The sequence below is a fragment of the Colletotrichum paranaense genome (genome assembly GCF_030867605.1).
Source record: "Colletotrichum paranaense strain IMI 384185 chromosome Unknown Scaffold_3.1, whole genome shotgun sequence".
Taxonomy (NCBI): domain Eukaryota; kingdom Fungi; phylum Ascomycota; class Sordariomycetes; order Glomerellales; family Glomerellaceae; genus Colletotrichum; species Colletotrichum paranaense.
In genome coordinates this window covers 2,144,488-2,168,450 of record NW_026848961.1, presented here as the reverse complement: position 1 = coordinate 2,168,450, position 23,963 = coordinate 2,144,488, and the positions used below count along the sequence as shown (strand labels likewise).

Genomic DNA, 23,963 nt, shown 5'->3' with positions numbered 1-23,963 from the left:
GTATACCAGACTGGAAGGGTTTACTACATCTTACATGGTAGAAACCTTTGAATTCCAACATCCAAGATGACATCCCTCATCTGGTATGAGCTCAGCAAAGGCTGGACGTTCAAACAGCAAGATGACGCCTCGGAGGAGGCATGGCTCCCTGTGCCTAGTATTCCCAGCCAAGTCCACGTCGCTCTGCTGGCAAACAAGAAGTAAATCCGCCCCCTCGCCTCGTACACTTACAGCCAGAAACAAGACGAACCTGACATCCAAACATAGAATCCCAGACCCCTTCCTGGACATGAACGAACTCGCCGTCCAATGGGTCGCGGAAAAGACCTGGATCTACCGCCTCGCCTTCCCAACACCGCCAGACTTCACCACACCCGCAGCAGAAGCAGAAGCAGAGGTGCCAGGCACCACGGTAGTAACAGACCTCGTCTTCGAAGGCCTGGACACCTTCGCAACCGTCAACCTAAATGGCACGCAAATCCTCACCTCGGACAACATGTTCCTCTCCCACCGCGTAAACGTCACGCAGCACCTCAAGACAGACGGTGACCGCACCAACCTCTTGGAAATCGTCTTCGACTCGGCTCTCCTCCGCGGGAGACGACTCGTCGAGGACCACGCGCACGAGCACCGTTTCATCGCCCGGCAGACGGAGCAGGGCCGGATCCCCGTCCGGAAAGCACAGTATCACTGGGGCTGGGACTGGGGTCCAATCCTCGTTACCGCAGGAATCTGGAAGCCGGTGTACTTGGAGCGGTATATTGCGAGGATCGATGATGTTTGGGTCAAGAGCGAGGTGAGTCCGGATTTGGGGAGCGTGTCGGGGCAGGTTATTGTCAAGACCCAGGGGTCCGGCGCGGATGAGGTCGCGGTGGTGTTTAGCCTCGGAGACGAGGTTGTTTTGGAGAAGCGTATGGTCGTTGCGGAGGACGGGACGGCAAAGGCAGACTTTCAGCTTGAGCAGCCGAAGCTGTGGTATCCTCTCAACAACGGCCCGCAGACACTCTACACAATCACGACGACCCTCCACCACGCCTCAGACGTCTCAAATCAAGGGCAACTGCTAGCAGCACACACCCAAAGAACAGGCTTCCGCCGCGCGCAACTCATCCAGGAACCCGACGCCCGCGGCAAATCCTTCTACTTCCGCATCAACAACACCGACGTCTTCGCCGGCGGCTCCTGCTGGATCCCGGCAGACAGCTTCCACGCGACCATCCCGCCCTCGCGGTACCGCGCCTGGGCCGCCCAACTCGCTGCCTCGAACCAGAACATGTTGAGGATATGGGGCGGCGGCGTCTACGAGTCTTCGGTATTGATGGAGGCGTGCGACGAGTTGGGCGTGCTAGTCTGGCACGATTTCTGCTTCGCGTGCGGGAGTTACCCGACGTACCCTAGTTTCCTGGCCAGCGTCGAGGCGGAGGCGCGGCAGAATTTGGCGAGGTTGAGGCGCCATCCTAGTATCGTGATTTGGGCGGGGAATAACGAGGACTATCAGGTGCAGGAGAGGTACAAGCTCGAGTATCGGTTCGAGGAGGATAAGGACCCGGAGTCGTGGTTGAGGTCCGGGTTTCCGGCGAGGTATTTGTACGAGTATTTGTTGCCCAAGATTGTGGAGGAGGAGAGCCCGCATGCGGTGTATCATCCGAGTAGTCCGTGGGGTGATGGGAAGCCTACGGCTGATCCGACGGTTGGAGATATCCATCAGTGGAATAGTAAGTCTTTTCTTTTCCTACCCCTTTTTCGTGGAACAACTCAGATCGAAATGACCAACACAACCGAACCAGTCTGGCACGGCGCAATGAACAAATACCAAGAATCCCACCTCTTGACCGGCCGCTTCGTCTCCGAGTTCGGCATGGAAGGCTACCCGCACCTCACCACCACCACCGCAATGCTCACCTCGACCGCCCAGCGCCGCCCGGGCTCCATGGCTCTCGACTTCCGCAACAAAGCCTACGACCACGAGCGGCGGATGATGACGTACATTGTCGAGAACTTCCGCGTCCGCTACGACCTCGAATGGTTCACATACCTCACACAGCTGATGCAGGCCGAGACCATGACTTTCGCGTACAAGGCCTGGCGACGGGATTGGGGTACGTCCGGAAAGAGGAGGTGCGGCGGCGCGCTGGTGTGGCAGCTGAATGATTGCTGGCCGACGGTGAGCTGGGCGATTGTGGATTACTGGCTTGTGAGGAAGCCTGCTTTTTATGCGATTGGGAGGGCGTTGAGGGGGGTTGATGTCGGGGTTGGGAGGAGGGTTGACGAGTGGACGAAGTGTCATGCTGATCCGACGCTCGCGGCGAGGGGCACGGAGTTTGACGTGTGGATTGCGAGTGCGAAGACTGATGCTGTTGCTGGGGAGCTTGTGGTGAGGTTCATCTCTATTGAGACGGGTGAGGAGATTAGAGACAGGATTGAGAAGAAGGTTGTTGCGGAGGGGAACGCCACAACGGAGGTTATTGAGAAGCATAAGATTGAGGCCTTGAGGGAGAAGTTGGGGGATGCGAGTGTACCATTTCATCCAGAGGAGGATGATCCGTTTGTGATCCATGCGACGCTGTTTGTGGATGGGAATGCTATGGCGGAAGATACGGCGTGGCCGCAGCCGTTGAAGTATATTGACTTTTCGGACCGCAAGGTGCATGTGGAGGTGAGGAATGGGACGCTGGTTGTCTCTGCTGAGAGGCCAGTCAAGGGATTTATTATTCAGGAAGAGCGCGGGATGAAGCTGAGTGACAATGGGTTCGATGTAGTGCCAGGCGAAGAACGGACTGTATATGTTGAGGGTTACGATGTGCAGAAATTGCGGTGGACGTATTTGGGCGCACCTGAGGCGTCTTTGGGACTGTCTGCATAGACTCTAGCGTATTGGCGATAGTTCAAGATGATCACTAGATGAAAGGAGTATGGAAGAGGGGAATTGATTCAAATTTGGTCATTTTGTCATGTCTCATTACGGGCGTACAATTACAGCTACTCAAGACAGCCAGAATGAATTATCAATCTTCCCGAAAGCGCCATTGGTTAGATGATGTCTCCTCCGAAGCCTCCACCAAACCCTCCCCCGAACCCACCAGAGCCTCCAAAGGGGTTTCCGCGTCCCCCGCCGTGTCTTGGCATACCACCGGGACCCAGGGGGTCCCATCTAGCACCCGGCGGCGCTTGGGGGTCGTAGCCGTCACCTCCCTGGGCACCCGGCCCTCCGAAAAGGGGGTCATCAAATGTCGGGTGCATTCCGCCGCCGCCTCCAGGTCGGGGGAGACCGCCGCCACCGATGAAAGATGCTCTCAGCGGGTCATTGGGACCAAGACCGGGGGGGTTGAGGTCGTCGTGACCAATATTGTAGGGTGATCGACCGGGAACCCCCAGCGGGCGAGGGGGTCTATTGATTTCATACTCGTCTTCAAATCCGGGCGGTGGGAAGTCTCCGGCAGGAATGGGTCGTCTGGGAGGCTGGGCGAGAGGATCATTGACCGGGTATGGGCGCGCGGGATCAGGCAGGTCACCGGGTGCTGGCCGTCCAGGACGACCGGCCTGGGCACGGCCTTCTCTCTGTGCGTTCTCGGCTGCGTCCCTGTCGTCGGGAGACTCTTCATAGCCTTCAACTTGCAACTTGGGAATGAGCTTTTGAACAATCTCCGTCTTGAATTGATCAATCAGCTTGGTGACGGCAGACTCTGATGCAAAAGCTTCCTTCAGCTTCTCGACTAGGTCGCTCCTGTCTTCGGAGCCGTCCTCGGTGAGTGTGATGCGCAAAGGCAGCTTTGCGTTATTGATGATGTCCTTTGTCGTGATTTCAAATCTGTGGATGACATCGTGACCGACGGCGAGCCCGCTGATCTCGACTTTGCCGCCAACTTTGCTGATTCGAATAATGGACGTCATGGACGACTGCTTGTGGGCGTAGACAAAGCGGAGAGAGCCATAGCCGGCGTTCCATGATGCAGGTAGACGCGGGGCGAGGCTTTGGACTTCTTCTTCTGCGGTGGGTGTTAACTGGGGCCCTGGAGCACGGTTATCAAGGACGGTAGCCATACCTATCCTCTTCTCCTCGTCAAACCCCAGAAGACGGAACTTGAGGGACGCCATGCAGGCATGCGTGAGGAGGGCAGGAAGCTCATAACCGCTGCTAATGTCGGAGGTGGTGTCGCCTTTGGAGTGGGTAGGCAGGGCTTCTGCCATTTGTTGCAGTACAGACTGCGAGGTGAGTGGGTTCGCCATGGCGGGGATGTGCTGAGGAGGGGTAGATTCCTGAGCTCTACGTTTGTGTGTTTGTAAATGGTGAGATTCGAAAAGAAGTCTGCGAGAATCTTCAACGCTTATGTAGACTGTGAATGGGGCTTAGACGGTGTTGGGCTTCGTTGTTTGATGTTGGATTGGGCTTCACAGGCGGATGCTGAGCGATTGACAAAGTGTAGAAACGTCCCGGGGACAGGAGGGAGCTAAGCCCAAGCTTTGGGTCGCAGCTGGGGGTTGGAGGGGTTCGCAGAGTGGCGTCAGAGACTCGCTGCCTTCAGCCCTACAAGTGGATTAGCCCCGCATCGTCACAACCAATCGCCGGCGGCCTCCCTGCTGCCTAGGTAAGCCAGGCAATATCACGTGCACCCATAAGTCATGTGACATGGCGTGGAGGTCGCATCGTTCCCCGTCGCGTTCCGTCCATCACCGCCGCGACTCTTGTCTTTCCCTGCGCTCCACCGAAACCCACACCTTCGTATGTACGAGACTGAGCTCTTATCTCGATCTATCATCGAAGAAATATTCGTCTAGCGGGAAAGCGTGATCCCACTTAATCGATTCATCAGAGGCCATGTCTTCCAGTTCTAGGCCACCAGACTCGGCTTCCGCACCACCAGTGGCTATCCCACGGCCGCAGGCAAACACTATCCTAACTTCGTTTACAACATTCCTCACACTCACAATACATACGATACTGTACTACAGGCGCCTTTACCCACAACAGACCTTTCTCATGACCAAAGCCCATAACCTGCCAGTACCCCAGTCCCGCCATCCAGCCCTCTGCGAATGGATCAACTCGGCACTGGCTGCGATACAGGACCAGCTTGCACTTGGCACCGTCTCAAAAGTCTGTGTTGTTATTCATGCCGCAGAGACAATGGCTGTCGTCGAGAGATGGGTCTTTGACGTCACCAACTTCCCGGTCTGGGCTACGGGCAAGGGCAAGGAGAAGCTCGGCCAGGCACAGAGGTTCCAGCGACGTGAGGAAGACGACGATGACGGCTCGGTGAACTGGGTTGATGTGAACGAGGCGTACAGAGGAGCCCTCAGACGTCTAGCCTATGCTGCCGAGATGAAGGGGCCATTGCCAGAGGGATGTACCTTTACCATGGCCGTGGAACTACGAGACGAAGCGCCCGCGCCGATAGGGGTAGGCATCACATCTCCTAACTCCTCGCCAGCTTCATGTGTTCTGACATTCGGTACAGCACCCTCAACCTTGGATTCCTTCTGAACCCGCGCTTCAGCCCGCCTCAAAGACGAACCCGGTATCAGGCCCAAGCATCGGAGGGGCCTCTACCATACCACTTCGCTCCGTCGAAGCTGGTCCACTCTTCTTCGAGTGTTGGATCGAAGAAAGCAGGCCTCCAACTTCGCCACCTTCTACTCAAGATTCTTACTTTTCATGAAGATATGACCACTTCGCTTTCTTTCCCGATGCCGTGCTTAGTGAAAGTCAACGTCGATGCGGTAACACTGGGTCAACGATGTCAAGTTTGCCGCCCTCTCTTGAAGAAACAAGGGCCGCCAAAACTCGCAACACGACTCTGCTGCCAAGTTCAGCGAATGACAGTTCAGACTATGTTCGAAGACATCGAATGCCCCTCAGACTTGACAGTCACAGACTCCAACGCTTGCGGGAGAGGTAGACTTGGCCACCCGGGAGCTATCACGCTGTCGACTTGTCAACTCAGCGTACAGCCCCTTACAGACTACCTCCTGACAGTTAGGGCAAGGGAGGTGAAAGGTCTTCCAATAGTCACAGGCGTGACGCCTTGTTTCTTGTAGAAGGGCCTGCGAGCTGAACGCTTGCTTGATCGCGCATTAAGCCTTGAGCGTCGGGCTCTCGCCGACACGAACATGCAAGAAGCCGCAAGGAGTAATGCATTGCGGTGGAATTGCGACAGAAGAACTAAACGTCCAATAACCACAAAATGCGGCGACGAGGCATGTGCGGAGAGTCGCTGGTCCTTATCTGGCCGTGGTTTGCGTTGGGCGTATCACGTCTTCTCCCCTGTCAATGTCGCAAGGTTGCCGGCAACGCCCCTCTGGATTTCGGCACAAATAGCCGGCGCTACTTTGACTGACGGACAGTCTCCGACTGAAAGCCACAAAGGACTCTCGAATGAGCTAAATTCCATACAATACAGATCTGAGGTGTAATTCTCGAACCCTTTATGGATAGCATGCAACGTCGTGAATCGTAGTCAACCCCCTTCAGTCCGAGGTCGTCGGCATGCTCCACCAGCACACCACACCACGCGGAGCACGTCTTCGCCTCTGACTTTGATATCATCATGGAGGATTCGCGGCTCTTTGCCGCAGGAAATTCTTGATGGCTCGTATAAGTACATCAGCAAGTGATAGTCAGATTTCATCCTCGACGCGAAGTGGGATTTGCTTTCGTAGACTCTGCTTCTAAAAAGACGTGAAGGTTTTGCAGCTTGTCATTCGACTGCAAGAGAACCAATATGGGCGTTCCAGAGCAAACCCCAATCCCAGTCGCGGCTCAGCTGCCACCGGCCCAGCAAAGACGCATCCACTCTGAATCCGAAGGTGTTCTTACCCCGATCGCGAGCAATCCAAAGGATGATATTGATCCCAAAGACGAGAGGGCTTTCGTAGGTTTCCGGCATGATATATATATCCGGCGCCGTTACTAAAATAGTGCACAGCTTTGGCGCCTGGACTTGTTCTTCCTGACAATTGGTTTCTTGGGTTACATGTTTAAGTGAGTGTGAACTGAGCTGCCGCCAAGTAGACTGAAAGCTAACACCCTCTGATAGATACATTGATCAGACAAATATCGTATGAGATCCGTTTTCATGCCGTCTGGCAACTGAAAGTACTGACCCGACGTGTTATAGAGCAATGCATATGTGTCAGGAATGAAGGAGGACCTCAATCTTCTGGGGAATGAGCTCAACTATTTTACTACATTCTTCAAGTGAGCTAATGATTTCCACTCTATATTATAGAGGCGTTCTAACAAAGATGTTGTGTGCAGCATCGGGTACATGATTATGCTGTATCCCTCATGCATCATCATATCCCACTTTGGCCCCTCGAAATGGCTGCCGGCATGTGAAGTCAGTTTTTACAGAGGCCCCCAAAGTAGCGGCTTACTAACTGACATCACAGCTCATCTGGGGCATCCTCACCTGCTGCCTCTCACTTGTCACCAGCGCGAAACAGGTACAACGTCACAATCCCGAACCACCACCACTAAACCTCATCTCTGACTTCTAACCAGGTCTACGGCCTTCGTTTCCTCATCGGTTTCTTTGAGGGCACAGCTTGGCCAGGCTACTTTACCCTCATCAGCCAGTGGTACATGCCCCACGAGGTCGCCCTACGCATGAGTCTGTACAACATTGCTCAGCCGGCCGGGGCGATGCTTTCGGGCGCGATGCAAGGGGCGCTTTCAACAAATTTTGAGGGTCTACATGGACGTTCTGGCTGGCGCTGGGCATTCATCATCAATGTAAGTCACAGCGGAAATCTTGTAGCTGGCACTCAGTTCTACTGGTCTGACCTCTTTCTAGGGTGTTTGTACCATAGCCGTAGCTCTCGCTGCGTTCTTCATTCTTCCCGGCTACGTGAGCACTTTCGAGCCCCTAATTGGATTCTCATGAGGTACCGAAAACAGTGTTGCTAACCGATGATAAAGCCCGAACGCCCAAATCCCCTGGCAAAGTTCTACTTGAAGCCGAAGCATATTGAGATTGCCCTTGCCCGTGCTCGCAGGGTCGGTCGCAAGCCACAAATTGGCATTACGATCAAGTCTTTCGTGCGATGTTTCAGCTTCTGGCAACTTTGGGCATTTGCTAGTGAGTGCTGAATTGAAATAATCTCGAGTACCTATACTGACATTGTGCACCACAGTCGCATGGCCCATTGGCGGTAATTTTACGCCAGCCAGTTACTTCAACTTGTGGCTCAAGTCTTTGAAGAACGCAGATGGATCGGTCAAATAGTAAGTAATCGCCTTGTTCTTTGAAGTAAAAGAACGTGCTGATCATTCCTCCAGCTCTGTTGCCATGCTCAACTACTTGCCCATCATCGGCCAAGCCGTCCAACTCGTGGCAGAGCTGCTTTTCAGTGGCCTCAGCGACTACTTTGGAGTTCGACTGCCATTCTTACTTCTGCATTCGGTAATTATCTTGAATCTTTAGACTTCGTTCTGCTTGGCTAATATCACGCAGGTCATAAACATCACTTCACAGATCATCCTCATCATAAGACCCAGTAATCAACAAGCCTATATGGCCGGCTGGTACATGAATTACATCGGAGCGTAAGTCAAACCTGAACCAAGGCCCCATGATTACCACTCTAAATATATTCAGTGTCTCCACGATGCTGCTATGCTCCTGGGCATCAGCCCACCTCCAAGGCGAGCCCGAGGTGCGCACCGTCCTCTTCGCCAGCGGAACTGTCCTCGCCTACATCATGAGCGCCTTCATCCCCATCGCCGCGTTCCCGGCATCCGAGGCCCCACACTGGCGCATCGGCGCCAAGCTGTATCTTGCCTTTGCATTGGTTTCGGCCGTTATTTTTGTTGGGATTCACTTTGCTTTCAAGTGGGAGGAGAAGAAGAAGGCGAAGGAGGCGGTCAAGGAAGAGTCGACTGGCGAGCCGGATAATGCGCATTCGGGTGTCAAGTCTGTGGGTAGTGGGGAGAATGACAGTGCTATTGCTGGTAACGAGGGTTTTGGGAAGTTCCAAGACAAGCCTTGATTGCTGAGGAGTACAGGAGCCGGAGTGTAGCTCAGAAATGATGAAGGACTTTTGATGCTCGGTCTACTGAAGTTAGAAGCTAGCACTCAAATGGCCGAAAACAAAATAGGGAGACAGATTCTCCTCTGTACCGAAAACTTCCCATAGGAGCACCCAGGTACATCCCATTCAACGTCGCAGTATTGGGGTGATATAGTGCACGAGAACCTCCCCGGCACCAGTCCTATCCCTTGTTACTGACATTCTTTCAACCTCTCTACTGTCTAGAGTATTATTGTGATTGGCCTATATCCAGAAAGAATCTTCAAGTTCCATAGTTCCATCTAAGCTTCATGCAAAGCAGTTCAGACTACTTTCCCCCTTAACCCCCGGGCATTCGACTCTAAACGGCACCAAGACATTCATCTCTCTGTTTCGGCGTGAGGGGAAAGATCCTTTGTCGCGGTGAAGACAACATGTTCCTTCCAATTCACTCTCAGCGTTGAAACGGGTCTCCCAGACACTCAGTTCTCAAGACCAAATTCCTTAGATCTCATAGGACGAAGACTTATATACGATACTTTGGCTCTCCAGTGCATTCATTCTCCCACAGGCTGCAACTCGTATTTATACCTAAAATCAGAAGTGAAGGGCAACCCGCCGGATTTGTAATACAAAGATTGAGGTCTTAAAGCCGGGTGCCATGGCTTAACTTTTATGATCCAGACTTGTATTGTCTACTCAGTCGTTTCAATGACCGCCCTAAGACCTTACATCCATCGAGGACTTTCTCCAAATATTGATAGTTTCAGGACTACAATAGCCCGAAATGCTACAACATGGGCTCGCCGCTATACCAAATCGATTCCTGCGCCCATCAATATGTTGGGTGAAGGTACTTTCTGTGTTAAGAATGCCACTCATACGACGTGTTGGGTACAAATACTTGCGTCTTTGGGCAGACAGGTCTAGTAGTACCTTATCGAAGAACGCTGTGGATCATCGCCGTCCACGAAAATGGACGCAAAGGTCTCAGGTATCATCGTCCGTAAGTTGGCTTAGTCACAGTAATCGCAAAACATTTCCAGATGCCTGACTCTTGATAATAGTCGGGCGCAGCCAACCGCAATAAAATGCCTGAATACTTACGAATTCTCGATCAAATTCTTCATGGCCTTCACGAGCCTTCGAGGTCTCAGCACCTGAAAGAATCTCGAAGAGGCGACGTTTTGGTCCGGGAATTAGGAGGCCCTAGCCGTCTTCGGTCCAAGATACTGGAAGTTATCAACCCTGAAATCCTTGCCATTCTGCAGGGTGAGAGAACCAGTCTGGAATCTCTTCTTCGGGTGAAAAAGTACGAATATCCAACCGACGGCTCTTGCCCTTGGGCAGTGTATCTTCATGTCATCTGCAACTAGAATGGTACTGCCGGTATATCTGCTGGCCAGTCGCAGCTCCTCGAAAGACGCATCAGAGAGCACACAAGAGAGCGAATTCGCTTCCAGCAGAGACTTGAAGCCGAGCGAAACATCGGAGACCATAAAAAGCTGCCCTCCAGCCATGTGGCCTTTTGGGTTCTGAGGGCAACACACAATGCCTGGGCCAAGTTTGCACAGCTGCCAAGACAGCCCGCCACCGAGACTGAAAAAGATCGACGACAGCTACTCTTGACCATTTTCGAAGAGTACGCCGCCCTCATCTTCCGGACACTGCTGCCGAGCGAGCTAGCTTTGAGGCTGCCTCCAGATTGTGAAGTACAGCCTTATTCGTGGGCCGGGCTCAACATCTGTGACCCCCTGGACCAGCTGATAAACGGTCTGAGGTCGTACGCGAAGAGCTCCAAAAATAGCAAAATGGGGAGACTTGGACTCCAACTCTATGAAGAGCTCTGGAGGCATGTGGACATCTCGAAAGGCGATTCAGAGACTATTCCCATCGTCTGCGGGGAGTGCAGGAATGCATCGACTGGTCTGCTAGACGAGGAGCCCCTGTTTGAAGTGCCATCAGGCGCTTACCTAGCCATGTCAAAGCACTGCAGCAAATGCAGCCGAAGGCGCATTCATGTGCCAAGGGATCAGTCCCGCCCCTGAAAGACCTTCGATTCCGCCAAGGGGACGTATCTCAGATCAAGAAGTCAGCTTCCAGCCGACGTAGTCGATCTCACATTGATGACACTCTACGAACTTGTGCTGTGGATTCAGTCGCACGGAATTCAGGCCATGCCCTTGGAGAGAAGATACAACCTCTTAGCGCGAGCCGAAGACATTCGGAGGAGCCTGTTGGGCGCTCAAGACGCAAAACGGACACTGAGCTCTGGAAATGAAGAAAATAAGGCGGCTGGTTCTGAGCGTGATCACAAAGTTGTACTGCCACAATGGATGCTCAAGGGATCTTGGCGGCAATGAGAAACTAGCGAGATATCGCACGAGTTAGATGATAGACTTGTCAATACATTCACCGAGTGGTCTTCGTCTGCAAAGACCATGAAACATCAGCCAGTCAGCCTGTGGCGGTTATATCATTGCCCCTCCACCTCGAATTACCGGACATCTGGAATTATCTGTCAACCTTGATCACTTGGATCCTATCGCCCCATCTTGTCCACGGCTCAGTTGAAAGCCAGCTTGTTATCTGCGGGACAAATTCAAGAACACAGACTTTGATTTCTTCAAGTTGTCTTTAATCTACAAGTTATGAAAGCAGTCGCTTCACTTCTCGTCGTTCTTGTGCCGCGACCGGGGTGAAAAGTAGTCAATCTCACTCTCTGGAATAACCTCTATGATCCTCGAATGATCCCGCCCCCGACCCTCAAAGTACTCCCTAAGATCATATTGCCGCGAAGGCCTGCCGCGAAACTGCTCCCATCGACTACTTCCCGCCTGTGGCTGATGGTTCGGACGACGCTGATGTTTCCCAATAGTAGCGGCGTCGCTCTTTGGGTGACTGTGTCTATGCTCGCTGATTACCGAACCACTGCGTCTCGGCACATCCATGCCCCGTCTCGTCGCGTGATTGTCCCTGTTGCTGCTTGTGCTCGTAGAGGAGGAAGAACTCGAGCTTCTTTCGATGTGTTTCTTGGATCGATCGTGATGTGGCGTCCTCACAGGGACGGGTACAGGAGCTCTCCTAACCGGAGCAGGACTTCGTCTCATCGGAATCGGACTCCGCCTCACAGGCCCAGATCCCCAACTCATACGCCTCCTGGCTCCTCCACCGCCGCCACCCCCTCCACCAGGAGGCCGTCGCGGAGGCCGGACGTCAACAATCTGCGCTGGCCCATCACCCTGGAAGATCTGCTTCACCATCATGCGCGTATAAGTCACCTCCCTTTCCGTCCGCCTCGCCATGATCCGCATGACCTCGTCCCCAAGCTTCTTCACATCATCCTTGATCTGCCACCAAATGAACCGATGCGCAAAATCACATTTGTAAATCGCACTCCAGTCCGCGAAGCTGTTTTGCTCCCCGTGCCTCTCGAAATCGGCCCGGACCTTCTCGTCGAGATCCGCCTCGCCCCACGACGCACCGTTGTGTATGGCCTCGGCGCGGTACCCGCTCGCGATGAGGAACGGCCGCTCAAGCTCTTTGAAGGTGCGCCAGAGGTCGCGGAGGGTGAGGTAGTGGAGGGGCAGCGTCTGCTCCGCGTAGGATAGTGCTGAGCGGGCTTCGTGGCTGGCGTCTCTGTCGCTCAGGTTGAAGATGCGCTGGCGCAGCTTCGTTTTTGTGCGGATCTCTCGAGACTGGTGCCGCAGGGCTTGGCGCTCTTCGCAGAGTTGTTGTCTGAGGTTTCCTAGCGAATCTCGTATTTCGTTTGGGGCAGATCTTATCGTGGCAACGAAGTTGCCGTAAAGGGCTATCAAGTTGAGAGTGGTGAGGGCGAAGGAGAGAATGCCCGTCACGAAAGATACCCAGTTCAGTGAGTTTGGGACTTCGGCCGCCATCTGGGGCTATCGATGGCTTCCATGCAAGGTCATAATGATGCTGGGTCACATTTCTGCAAAGTTCACCCAACGGGCTGTACTCGAATCTTAAAGTAGATGAGGAAGCGTGAAGCTGGGTTGCGTGTAAGTCTTCGTGTGGTTGCTAGTGTCTCTCATCAGCGCTACTTTAATATTAGCCCGAACCAGTTTAGATGGCGACATAGCGTTGCCAGTTGTCCAAGGATCGTGAGCTATCCGTCAACTAAAAGTCAGGATTTAACCCGTTGATTCGTTTGTAGGGCTCAACCCATGAGAAGTAGACTGCATGAACTGCATCCCTCTCATAAGGCCGGCGCGTTATGTCCAGTCGCCACGACCCAACCTCGCCACAACAGATGAGCGCAACACCTTCGACAGCAAAGCAAGGGTGTGCTTGCAATAAAGTCACAAGCCAATGCAACGGCTTATACGGGTATGAAGCTGTTATCCATAGCCAATGTGACTGATGAACAATTTTGGACGTCCAGCGCTGGAAGCACAAGGTGTCGTGCCGGGGAGTAGGAACTAGAGAGATCCTTCAGACTATTCACGCGGCAGATGACCCCATAGTGTTGAGTCTGCCCTACAATATCCCAGAGAGTTTGAATCTGCAGCATTGGTGATAAACCCAAATGCGAAGGCGATGTAACGGCTGCTGCTCTTTCCTGCTGTTGTTGGTCACAGAGCCACTTTGGTGGAATCGAGGTATGGTTCTCCAGCTAAGTCATTCCTAGGCAGACTGAGCTCCGTCCATCTAAGGATTGGTGCACTTCGATGGGTTGATCAGATTCTTGTCTTGTTTTACATTGAAACAGATACTGGCAAAGAGAGTTATGATCTTAATGCACCTTAGGTCAACTTGTGTTTCTCCGAGGGAACGAAGGTGTAGGTAGTCAAAGAAAGGAGCTACAAGAAGGTCGTCCCCCACCTCGGACAAGGGTGAGCTACAGCACTCTTATCGATAAGCGCTGACGTCCATCCCGCCGTGGGGGTAAGGACTCACCGGCGCAATCCAAAAATTTCCCGACCTCAGACCACACATCTCGGGCGAACAAGAGTCACGAATTGACCTTGTCCAATTCACACCAACACCACAACAATGACCGCCCCAACAGCAACAATGGAGCCCGAGATCGACGAATCCTTCGACCCAGACCCCGTCGTCGCCTCCTACGACGTCTTCTTCAACCCCTCCCTCCCGCAGGGACGCAAGCTCTGGGTCCTCCAGCAGCCCAACCGCACCGACCCGCGCACCACCGCCCCGACCGAAATGCGCCTCAAGGGCCGCTCCGGCATGGTTGAGGTCGACGTGCCCCTCGACTACACTCAGTCCTACGACAAGGAAAAGGGAATGAAGTGGGGCCGCCAGCTGAAAGCCAGTCTCGAGTCCAAGAACGGCGGCACACACGGCCTGTCTGGCGGCTTCGGCGTCGGCGCGCCGCCGCCTAGGCAGAAGAGACGCGGCGACGTCGATTTGGAGGATGACTTGTACCTCGAGTGGCCCGAAGCGGTGCGCCAGGACAAGGTCCTTCGCACGCAGACGCTCGGCGGTCAATGTCCTGACCATAAGGAGGTTCAGTACATGATTGGCGTCTTCCAAGGAAGTGAGTCTCACTTCCCTTTCCCTGTTCTTCCAGTTTACTAACCACAACTGCCCCTATTTAGAGGACCTCCACCTCACCCCCGTGACGAACCTTGTCCACCTCCGCCCCCAACTCCACCACGTCGACGCCGTAGCCCAACAAGAGCGCAACGCCTCCGCCGCAGCGGCCAAGGAATCCGCCGCGGCAGCAGGCGGGCCCGGGGGAGCAGGCGGCGCGGGCCCGCAATCGGCCGCCGCGCGCGCGATCCACATGACCATCAAGACGACCCAGGACGGCGCCACCGCAAAGAGCGAAACCATGGCCGACCGCCTCCGCTCCGTCCAGATGGAGAACTGGCGCAAGCTAAAGTACACGGACGAGGACAACGAGGCGGCCTGGGAGATTTACCAGGAGAGTCTCATCATGCGCGCTCCCGGAGAGAAGCCTGCGCCCCTAGCCGACGAAGAGGACGAGGAAAAGAAGAAGAAGGCCGCCATTGACGGGGCCGAGGAGGAGAAGCCCGTGGTGGATCTAGCTGACAAGGTTGCGAGGTTGGAGACCAAATGGGGCGACGACGAGCTCTTGGAGGCTGTCAGCGGTATCAAGAAGCCAAAGCTCCCGACCAAGGCGGAAATGGACGCTGAGGCGGCAGCTGTGGCCGCTGCTCAAGAGCAGGCGCGCAAGGTGAAGCCCAAGGCCCGGGGTGCTGTGGCCGCACGGCGTGGAGGCAAAGCAAGAGCTGCGCCTGCGCCTGCGCAAGCATCCTCAAGCATGGATCTCACATAAGGGACAGTCAGTCTACTCGACAGAGGATTCGATTTGCATAGCTCAGGCGTTACGGTGTTATAGAGAGGTCACTCAGAGAAGATGAGACTTTGCTTAAACTTCAAATGCAGATTTTCTTTTGCTCTAACTAGCAAGACTGGTCTCGACCCACCCCTGATACTCATATGGCGGCGCCATCTCATAGAGTCGTGTGCGTATTCTACACAAGATATGTTTGTGCATATTGCCACGGGACAAGCCATCGTCGCATGTTGAAGCCTCCATCAAACTGTAGTCCCAGTACTACAGCTCAGCAGCGGCCCCAAAGCCCTCAAAAAATCACGGGCCATGCGTCATAAGACCCTTTATATCCCAAGCATCCCAACGCGTTTCTTCAGTCAATTGTAATGCGCTCCAACCGCGAATGGCGCAATGAACGCCGCGATTGCACGTTCTCTTCCACTAATACATCCCCTTACTGAAGCAATTCGACATCCAAACCAATGGAGTGCATGAAGAGGTTGACAGTGGCCAACCGAGTAGTTGCCATGGCGCCCGGGAGCGTCTTTGCGTGCGCGACGGTGTCGAGGACGCGGTCCTTGACAGCAAGGACCAGGCGTTGCTGCTGCTCAGGGTTGGCACTGACACCAACCGCAGCGAGGAGCTGCCAAACCACAACGTCTTCTCCCGTGTTGACGCTGCCGGGGAAGATGTGATGGAGGGTGGGCTCAAGCTTGTTGAAGAACATGTTGAAGGTTTGTTCCCTGCGAGATTGTTAGTAACTGTGAGTCTGACTAGATGTTGCCTGACTTACCACTCAGCCCACAGCTGAGGGCTACCTCCGCCACCTTGCTTCAGAAGCTCGGCTCGGCTCAGAATGAGAGTCAGCATTGAGCATCCAACCCGAGTCTTGGCAATGAGATCAATGTTCAACTTGGTGCTAATAAGACCAAGAACGCCCGTCACAATGTCCAACTCCGTCTCGTTGAAGTAAGCAAACAGGCTCGGCATGACGGCTGCCGAGAAAAGCTCAATGCTCTCACGCATAGCAGCATTGAGGCTGACTTCGCCGTCGGTGGTCTGAGCTCCATAAACCACATCAAGCTGGTCCAGGTGGATAATGATCATGGTCAAAATCGTGGTGCGCTGTTCGAAGCTGATGTGGCGGAAGACGCGGGGAATGGCCTTCTTGCCCTTGGGGAAGGACAGGAATGCAATGAAGGGGTGGAGGGTGGTAGCGCCAATAGGCTCATGAACCTTGAGATCGTTCCAGAGCTGGGCATTGTAGGCTTGAGCCGTCTCCAACCACTCTTGGTGCTTAGCATGGAACTCTTCGTCGTTTCCATTTGTGGGAGGAGGGGGAATGAAGCGGGCATGGTCTTCCATCTTCATGATGGTGTTATAGACCTTCTCAATGTTTCGCAGGATAGCCTTGCGATCCAGACTGTTCGACTCGCCATGGCGCTTGCCGTTACCAGGACGGTTGGCATCTCCACTGCTGTCAGTTCGCTTGATGTTCAGGAGGGGCTTGGGCGTCTTCGCATTGCTGAAGGAAATCTTTCCGAGACTACCAGCGATGACCAGCTGGGGGTTCTTCGGCTTGTTCTTGGCAGCCTCGACAGCACGTTGAACTTGCTGCTCCATTCGCTGAACATGGTTTTCTGCCGCCCGTCCCTGTCTTCTCATGTTGCCCTGGCGGCTGCCGGTTTGGAAGAGGTAGGTTTGAGCAAAGTTGTTCAACGGCTGGTTGGGGTTCTGACGCTGGCCGCCACGGATCTGGCTAAGGACCTGGTAGTAGAAATCCTCAGTTAACGAATCATCGTTGGTGTTATCAATAGGGTTGCCAGTGGCCGAGACCAGTTGCTGCAGCTGGATGCGGGTAACGAAATTCTTGTCTTGAGGTGTCATAAGGCCATTATCCTTGGACAAGAGCCAAATCTTGTGATTGCGCTTAGCACGTTTGGTTTCTTGATCAAGGTAAGCGGCCTTCTCGTCCTCTGACAGGTGCGCAAGATGCTGCTGCTGTTGCTGCTGCTGCTGATTGGCGGATGGAACACGTCCCATGGAGCCTTGCGAACGGTGTCCTTGGTGGCCGTGGGCCTGGTGATGAGCTTGAGGGCCATGAGCGCCAAGCCGTGCGGCATCACCTGAGAGTCTGTTCGGGTTCTGAAGAATCTGAGTCGGCTGCGAAGGCGGGGCTTGGGAGTGAGGAGGCTGAGCAAGCGGGCTGGGAGTTCCTTGAATGGGCGGAGTCGGCTTGGAGGTAATAGACTGAGGTCTCTGCAGAATCTGTACGGGATGTCCATGGCCAGGATGCTGTTGAGGCTGGCCACCACGCTGTTGATGATGTTCAACACCATGGAAGGACTGCTGTTGGGCAGGCTCGGGCCGTCCGTAGCCGTACTCAGGCCCTGGATAGCCCTGAGGAGGCGGCGCAGATTCCGAGAAAGCTGGCTGAGGGGTTCGTTGGGTGGCTTGCTCTCGCATTGCCTTCTCCACCTCTTCCAGACTCATGACCTTCCTGCTGGCGGACGGGACAGCCTGCGGCTTCGGGGAAGGCTCGGGGATAGCAGTCTTCTTGGAGGGCATGCCCCAAAGCGACGCGTCGACGTGCAGGTCGGGAATGGGTTCCGCATCCTTGTACTTCTCATAGCCAGTGCGAACAGGTCTGGGGGCCTGCTGGCTCTGGGGGTAGTAGTATTGCTGCGGATGTTGGGCTTGCTGATAATGCTGCTGAACGGGCGTAGGAGCGGGAGCAGGCTTTGCGGCAGGAACTTGGCGGCTGTAGCGAACCTGCTCCTCTTCGATGGCGTCAGACACCTTTGCTGTTTGGCCAAAGAAGTCGAAGTCCTTTCCGACAGGGGCATTCGAGATGGTAGTCGGGCCACCACCTCCGAATGTGTCGTCGTTGAAAGCATCGCCGCTCTCCTCGAGTTGGTCGCCTAGTCCATCATACGTATCGTCGAATTCGACAGCGTCGTCGTCCTCGGCATCGCCGCGCGAAAGGCCGGCGAAAGGATCGTGAGTCTGAGAGAAGCCTGGCGCCGCCGTGTTATGGCCAGCAGGGCGTGTAGGGTCGAAGCCGAAAAAAGACATGTTAACAACTAGTCCGTCTTCGTTTCAAATAAGAGAAATAGCTGTATACTAGGTCGTGGTCAGCATCGGAGTTGGGTCTCTGACGAAGTGAGGCAAATAGATGCTGAGGAAGAGATGTTGGAAATAGTAAGGCAGGGTGAGAGAAGGGAGAAGAAAGCCAAGGACTGAGATGGGCCTGAGAAGCTCAAGAAGGGAAAGAGTGAGTGGTCCCTCCCGCTTCATAGGATCATCGTAGCTAAAATGGTGTGGCAAGGAAGCTGCCCGGCATCTCTCTCGCCTTGATGAGTTCAGGCAGTGGCCGTAGCTGCCGCTGTAGAGACTGTAGGGGCAGAAATCGTGACAAGAGGTCTCCAGTAATTCTCAATCAAGATCGAAAAGACAAGAGAGTTTGTGCGACTTACCACTAAGAGAACGAGAGATCTGTGGATTTAGGTGTAGCAGCTCGCAAAACTATCATGATGTCGTCAAAGACAAATACCAAAACTGAGAGCAAAGCGACAAGGCATAAACAGGGGTGCTTTGGCCGGGTCTGCTCAGTGAATTGACATCCAGAGACAAGGTATTCACCAGAGCACAAGGTTGAACACAATGCGCCAGGTGAGATTCGGAGCGTGAAAGGAAGCAAAAAGAGTCGCGTCGCTGAGGTTGGGTTGCGATGGCCAAAGTGGTGATGCACCATTCGCATCCGTGGGGAGGAATTGAGGCTCGAGAGCCTTGGGACCCCACTACATGGCTCACTCCGAGCCAATGAGCGAGCTTGGACAGCTTAGCTGGAAGGACTGGAGTCACGTGAAGGGTTAGTCATACGCCGGCCGCTTGGGGGATGGCCTGGAGATAGCCCCTCTCGTCATCGTGGCCTGTATTTGCTCGCCGAATGTGGATAGAGGGGTCCTAGCCAGGGATCTGGATGAGTGACACCCATCATCAACTGCACCCTGCTTTCTAGGTGATGCAATCACAATTGTCCGGGCCGGTTTTATTCTGTGGTCTGTCTGGATTTGTCCAAATGTGTAGGAAGCTTAAATTTGGGAGAATTACAGTCCGCCGCACACTGATGGCTGCTGTCAATATCTCCTGAATTCACCTGAAAACTGAGTATATCTCCAGCCTTGTCTAAGATGCTGCCTTGAGGCATCCTGTGAACAGTATTCATCTGTTTTATACTGACTATTCACCTGGTTTCACTCATGATGATGTCCACATCTTGATATTGTATTGTAGATAAAATTGAGCTGGATTCATCGCGACAACTGAGAGGTCAGTGTTTATAAATTGCTTGCATTGTAAGGCTATCTTCAATATTCCGTGAGCAAATTGGATAGCTCAATCCAGTCGGCAATCTATCTTTATGTTGTCTGGTGTCCGAAAAACATGTACTAAGTTTTAGCGACAGAGCAGGAGCTCATACCATGATTTTTAGTACTTCAATTGTGAAGCACGGAGGCTCACGACAATAACCAAATATCACTGAAGGCCTCAACTGTTGTATCGACTCATCTTGATACCTAGCTGTGCTGTTTAGTCGACTCCCTTGACTCAGCCATCAAACATCGATCAGAAGTCGGTGGGTTACGCACAATTCCGAGCACTCTTCTCACAGTTGAGCACATCGATGAGCGATACCGGTCAGAGTCAGTTGGAACGTAGGGCTCTTGTGACGCCAGACAGGAATCTACCGCCCAGCCAGGCTCATCTGGGCGGCAAGCCTACCAAGCAAGCACAAGGAAGCCACATTTTGACAGGTTCATCCCGCTTGGTGACCCCGAATCTACTCGACTAGAATAGACGGTCGAACATGGTGGCTGGCTGTCTCTCCGGAATGCTCCATGTACCAAATAAGGCACCTACCTGGTTACAGATTTGATGCTGCGGGCATAAGAGCACGACCATCAAAGCGCTCTGTGCCCTGCATTGTGGTGTTCTGATCTTCCGGACTGTCCGCTGTCAACGGTGCATCATGTACCCTTCGGGATGATTGTACATCTCTTGAAGAAGATCAGGCAGTCTCATGAACTGCTTTGGTCGAATATTTCCATATGCAAGAGCAAAGCCGAACGCGAGCACATGCTGACAACTGGATACCTATGGTATTGCTACGTCGTTGTTTGCAGACGAAAGAGTCGGTTGCAGCATTCGAGCTGAGCTCTCGGCACGAGCTTTTGGGGGCAAAAGGCACGGCGATCTTTGCTGCACAGCACCGGGCGGGATACGAGCGGCAAGCAGCTAAAGGGCACGGAAGCCACACGAGCCTAACAACAGAGCCAATTTGGCGTTGTCGAAATGTGTTCCATTGATTCGATGCTGAAAAAGTCGCCAAGAGCCGGGTGAAAATTCCACGGTCCGACACTATTGAGGATGAGGTACCTTTCTCCCGGACTCCCACAAGAATCGCGACTCGCACGGTATTAGTAGGCCCATCGTTGTGTGGAATCTTTAGATAAAATAAAACATGTCCAGACATAGAACTCGGCGTATCTGCACAATGGACTAATATACACGAGGCAGCTAGATCTGCCAGGGGCAATCAAAATGGAAATGTGTACATGTCCATCGCAGAAGAAAGCACAGGGGGTTGAGAAGCTCTGGAACGCAGGGCAGAAGGGATGACAGTGAGTTTCAGACATGATGATTATCTTTTCTGGGGTATCAACCATGTGTGTAAGCAGTACCTGCTCTAGACTATACGTGGTAGCGTCCCTAAGTCTACCATTGCTGGATGGCAGGGTTAAGTTGGATGGCACGGAGAGATTTCCCGCCCATTGGGTCCCGTCGCTCAGCCAGCGTCAAATGGGGTTCCAACTTCCAGCACCAGCTTCCAAATGGAAGAGAAAGCTCACCCTCTGACCCCTGGTCTACGGACCTGACTCCCAGGGCTGACGGCAGGCCGCTGCAGCAGATTCCGACAGTGGCCACGTTCCCTGTCCCCGATCATATGGAGACAGGATGCCCAAGAGCTGGGAACGGGTACGCGGCAGCCCTCTGCAGCGAAGAGAGGTACGTGGAGGATACTTAGTTGTCAAAAGCATGCCATGCCCAGAATGCATGTCTCGTGTACTTTGTATCGTCTGCATCCGCGATTCTGTGGTGATACCTATTCGACCTCTCCCTGCTATCGTCCATATGTTGCTCTGCATCAGCATTTTGAAAAATGCCCAGAAAGGGCCGTGTCGACTTTCGCACGTAATTATACATCCTCGTTTCTGCATGGGGTTCGTAAGAAAAAGATATGGGTGAATGCAGCTGTTGAGTTCAGGTCTGCTTCCATCAATCTCAGTCGCGAGAAGTGGGAGATACCTCGAGCTGGAAGCAGAAGTAGAGATTCATACAAAGTTCCGCGTAAAGCTACTTCTATATGCCCCCTGGCTGCTCTTTTTGAGTTGTAAACCTCCTGGGTGCAGGCCAGTTGTCGCCCCACCCCCTTTATTCCACCTCGCGGTACTTCCTGCTAGCGCTCCCTTTTCTCGGGGTGGACGCACCGCGTACGCTGCATTCGTACCTCCTAACCCTGTGAGATTCCTTCAGGTCCCCCAAATCCAGTGGGATGCGTGGCTGCTAGCGTGCTCCTGGTACTCCAGCTCCTCTGAACATTTTCCTGAAGCCATCCTTTTCTCTCAGGCGGTCGACTCGTACGAATACGTATCCCTTCCTGTGCACCTCTTTTCTATTTTTTTCTCTCCTTCCCAGTCGCCCTTGTTCATCTCTGGGAAGAACGGGATTTCTCTTATTCTTCCATTCTGCTTCATCCTCTTTCAACCGACCCGGGCTTCCATCCAAGGCCTGAATACACCGGTCAAGATGGCGACAGGCTCAGCACGCTATGTGCGATACATTCTCTTCGCCTTCTTCGTAAGTTGATCCCCAGCTACCATTCTGCGCGAGCGCAGTCAGCTCTGATCCATAGACGCGCGGCACAATGCCTTTCGCATCTCGACGACATTCCCGTCATGCACACGTCAAAGGAACTTCATGACCCCGTGCTTACATTTACCTTCTCGCGCAGGGCCTCGCCGTCTTTTATTTCATTTCCCACTCTAGCTACGAGGGCGTAAGGCTTCAGGATGGCTCTTTCAGCAAACCCGGTGGTGCTTCAGCCGGCGGCCAGCAGCAGCAGCAAGGCGAGAACAAAGAGGGCGAGAAGCCCAAGCAGCCCGCTCATTCCGAAACCAAGAGCCCCAAGGTCGGCGAGGCATACAACCCCAAGGACTGGCCCATGGCCATGACCCCGAACGAGCCTGGTTGGGATGAGCTCTCTGGCATTGCAGACGGCCCGCGCATGAATGCCACCTTCGTCACCCTCGCCCGTAATTCCGATATCTGGGACATCGCCCGCTCCATCCGCCAGGTTGAGGACCGATTCAACCGCCGCTACAACTACGACTGGGTCTTCCTGAACGACAAGCCTTTCGATGCCACCTTCAAGAAGGTCACCACCTCCCTTGTTTCCGGCAAGACTCACTACGGCGAAATCCCCAAGGAGCACTGGTCTTTCCCTGAGCACATTGACCAGGAGAAGGCCCGTAAGGTTCGCGAGGACATGGCCCAGCGCAAGATCATCTACGGCGACTCTGTGAGCTACCGCCACATGTGCCGTTTCGAGTCTGGTTTCTTCTTCCGCCAGCCGGCCATGATGAACTACGACTACTACTGGCGTGTTGAGCCCTCCATTGAGCTCTTCTGCGATATCCACTACGATCCGTTCCGCTTCATGAAGGAGAACAACAAGAAGTACAGCTTCGTTCTGAGCTTGTACGAGTACGTCGAGACCATCCCCACTCTCTGGGATAGCACCAAGAAGTTCATCAAGAACCACCCTGAGCACATTGCCGAGGGCAACTCCATGGGCTTCCTCAGTGACGACGGTGGTGACTCTTACAACCACTGCCATTTCGTAAGTTGGCCGACGAAGAGAACTTTGCCAGTGACATTACTGACTGAGACTAGTGGTCCAACTTTGAAGTTGGTGACCTCAACTGGCTCCGCTCAAAGGCCTACATCGACTACTTCGAGTCCCTCGACCAGGATGGTGGTTTCTTCTACGAGCGTTGGGGTGACGCGCCTGTGCACTCCATCGCCGCCGGTCTCATGCTGCCGAAGGACCAGATTCACTTCTTCAACGATATCGCCTACTACCACGTTCCCTTCACCCACTGCCCCACTGGCGAGAAGGTTCGTCTCGACAGACGCTGCCACTGCAACCCCAAGGACAACTTTGACTGGAAGGGCTACTCTTGTAAGTTGGCTGTGATCATGACCTCTTCGCAAACACCACTAACAATGAATCAGGCACGAGCCGCTACTTCGAGATCAACGGTTTGGACAAGCCTGAGGGTTACGAGAACCAGCAGGACTAGAGCAACTCGAGGGCGTGATAAAAGAGTGGCATGTAACAACAAATTCCAGAATTGGCCTTGGGTAAGGCCGCCAATTGAGTTTACCTGCATCGATGAGAGGCACTGGTCAGGCACATGGGTACCAACTGTGGAGTGGCGTAAATGGTTCTGTAAGACTTGGACACGTTTTTTGCTGTGTAGATATAGGCAAATGGAAGGGTCCATCTGGTGTTTGTCCAGCTTTGACTTGAACTTCTTGAACA

General features: G+C 53.7%; 9 protein-coding genes across 9 annotated transcripts; 6 read left to right on the top strand and 3 right to left on the bottom strand.

Moving 5' to 3' along the window:
- Positions 1–66: 66 nt before the first annotated feature.
- Positions 67–2,863, top strand: CPAR01_04284 (glycosyl hydrolase family 2; the record flags this gene model as incomplete). Its single annotated transcript, XM_060488565.1, has 3 exons — positions 67–200; positions 268–1,715; positions 1,788–2,863. 3 exons carry the CDS (start codon positions 67–69, stop codon positions 2,861–2,863), a joined length of 2,658 nt encoding a protein of 885 aa, XP_060352771.1.
- A 167-nt stretch (positions 2,864–3,030) lies between these two features.
- CPAR01_04283 (PI31 proteasome regulator) lies at positions 3,031–4,227 on the bottom strand (the record flags this gene model as incomplete). The annotated part of the gene is made up of 1 exon (XM_060488564.1): positions 3,031–4,227. One exon carries the CDS (start codon positions 4,225–4,227, stop codon positions 3,031–3,033), a length of 1,197 nt encoding a protein of 398 aa, XP_060352770.1.
- A 589-nt stretch (positions 4,228–4,816) lies between these two features.
- On the top strand, positions 4,817–5,657 carry CPAR01_04282 (HORMA domain-containing protein; the record flags this gene model as incomplete). The annotated part of the gene is made up of 2 exons (XM_060488563.1): positions 4,817–5,398; positions 5,457–5,657. The coding sequence occupies 2 exons, from the start codon at positions 4,817–4,819 to the stop codon at positions 5,655–5,657; spliced, it is 783 nt and encodes a 260-aa protein (XP_060352769.1).
- A 1,062-nt stretch (positions 5,658–6,719) lies between these two features.
- On the top strand, positions 6,720–8,988 carry CPAR01_04281 (major facilitator superfamily transporter; the record flags this gene model as incomplete). The annotated part of the gene is made up of 13 exons (XM_060488562.1): positions 6,720–6,869; positions 6,924–6,979; positions 7,035–7,056; positions 7,116–7,195; positions 7,256–7,337; positions 7,390–7,443; positions 7,502–7,732; positions 7,794–7,847; positions 7,919–8,078; positions 8,134–8,224; positions 8,279–8,402; positions 8,454–8,545; positions 8,598–8,988. 13 exons carry the CDS (start codon positions 6,720–6,722, stop codon positions 8,986–8,988), a joined length of 1,587 nt encoding a protein of 528 aa, XP_060352768.1.
- Positions 8,989–9,984: 996 nt separating this feature from the next.
- Positions 9,985–11,057, top strand: CPAR01_04280 (uncharacterized protein; the record flags this gene model as incomplete). Its single annotated transcript, XM_060488561.1, has 3 exons — positions 9,985–10,011; positions 10,077–10,370; positions 10,422–11,057. The coding sequence occupies 3 exons, from the start codon at positions 9,985–9,987 to the stop codon at positions 11,055–11,057; spliced, it is 957 nt and encodes a 318-aa protein (XP_060352767.1).
- Positions 11,058–11,675: 618 nt separating this feature from the next.
- CPAR01_04279 (uncharacterized protein) lies at positions 11,676–12,908 on the bottom strand (the record flags this gene model as incomplete). The annotated part of the gene is made up of 1 exon (XM_060488560.1): positions 11,676–12,908. One exon carries the CDS (start codon positions 12,906–12,908, stop codon positions 11,676–11,678), a length of 1,233 nt encoding a protein of 410 aa, XP_060352766.1.
- Positions 12,909–14,025: 1,117 nt separating this feature from the next.
- Positions 14,026–15,295, top strand: CPAR01_04278 (DNA-directed RNA polymerase III complex subunit Rpc37; the record flags this gene model as incomplete). The annotated part of the gene is made up of 2 exons (XM_060488559.1): positions 14,026–14,530; positions 14,592–15,295. The coding sequence occupies 2 exons, from the start codon at positions 14,026–14,028 to the stop codon at positions 15,293–15,295; spliced, it is 1,209 nt and encodes a 402-aa protein (XP_060352765.1).
- A 454-nt stretch (positions 15,296–15,749) lies between these two features.
- On the bottom strand, positions 15,750–18,370 carry CPAR01_04277 (topoisomerase II-associated protein PAT1; the record flags this gene model as incomplete). Its single annotated transcript, XM_060488558.1, has 2 exons — positions 15,750–16,038; positions 16,089–18,370. 2 exons carry the CDS (start codon positions 18,368–18,370, stop codon positions 15,750–15,752), a joined length of 2,571 nt encoding a protein of 856 aa, XP_060352764.1.
- Positions 18,371–22,165: 3,795 nt separating this feature from the next.
- Positions 22,166–23,721, top strand: CPAR01_04276 (glycolipid 2-alpha-mannosyltransferase; the record flags this gene model as incomplete). The annotated part of the gene is made up of 4 exons (XM_060488557.1): positions 22,166–22,216; positions 22,371–23,258; positions 23,312–23,600; positions 23,654–23,721. 4 exons carry the CDS (start codon positions 22,166–22,168, stop codon positions 23,719–23,721), a joined length of 1,296 nt encoding a protein of 431 aa, XP_060352763.1.
- Positions 23,722–23,963: the final 242 nt, after the last annotated feature.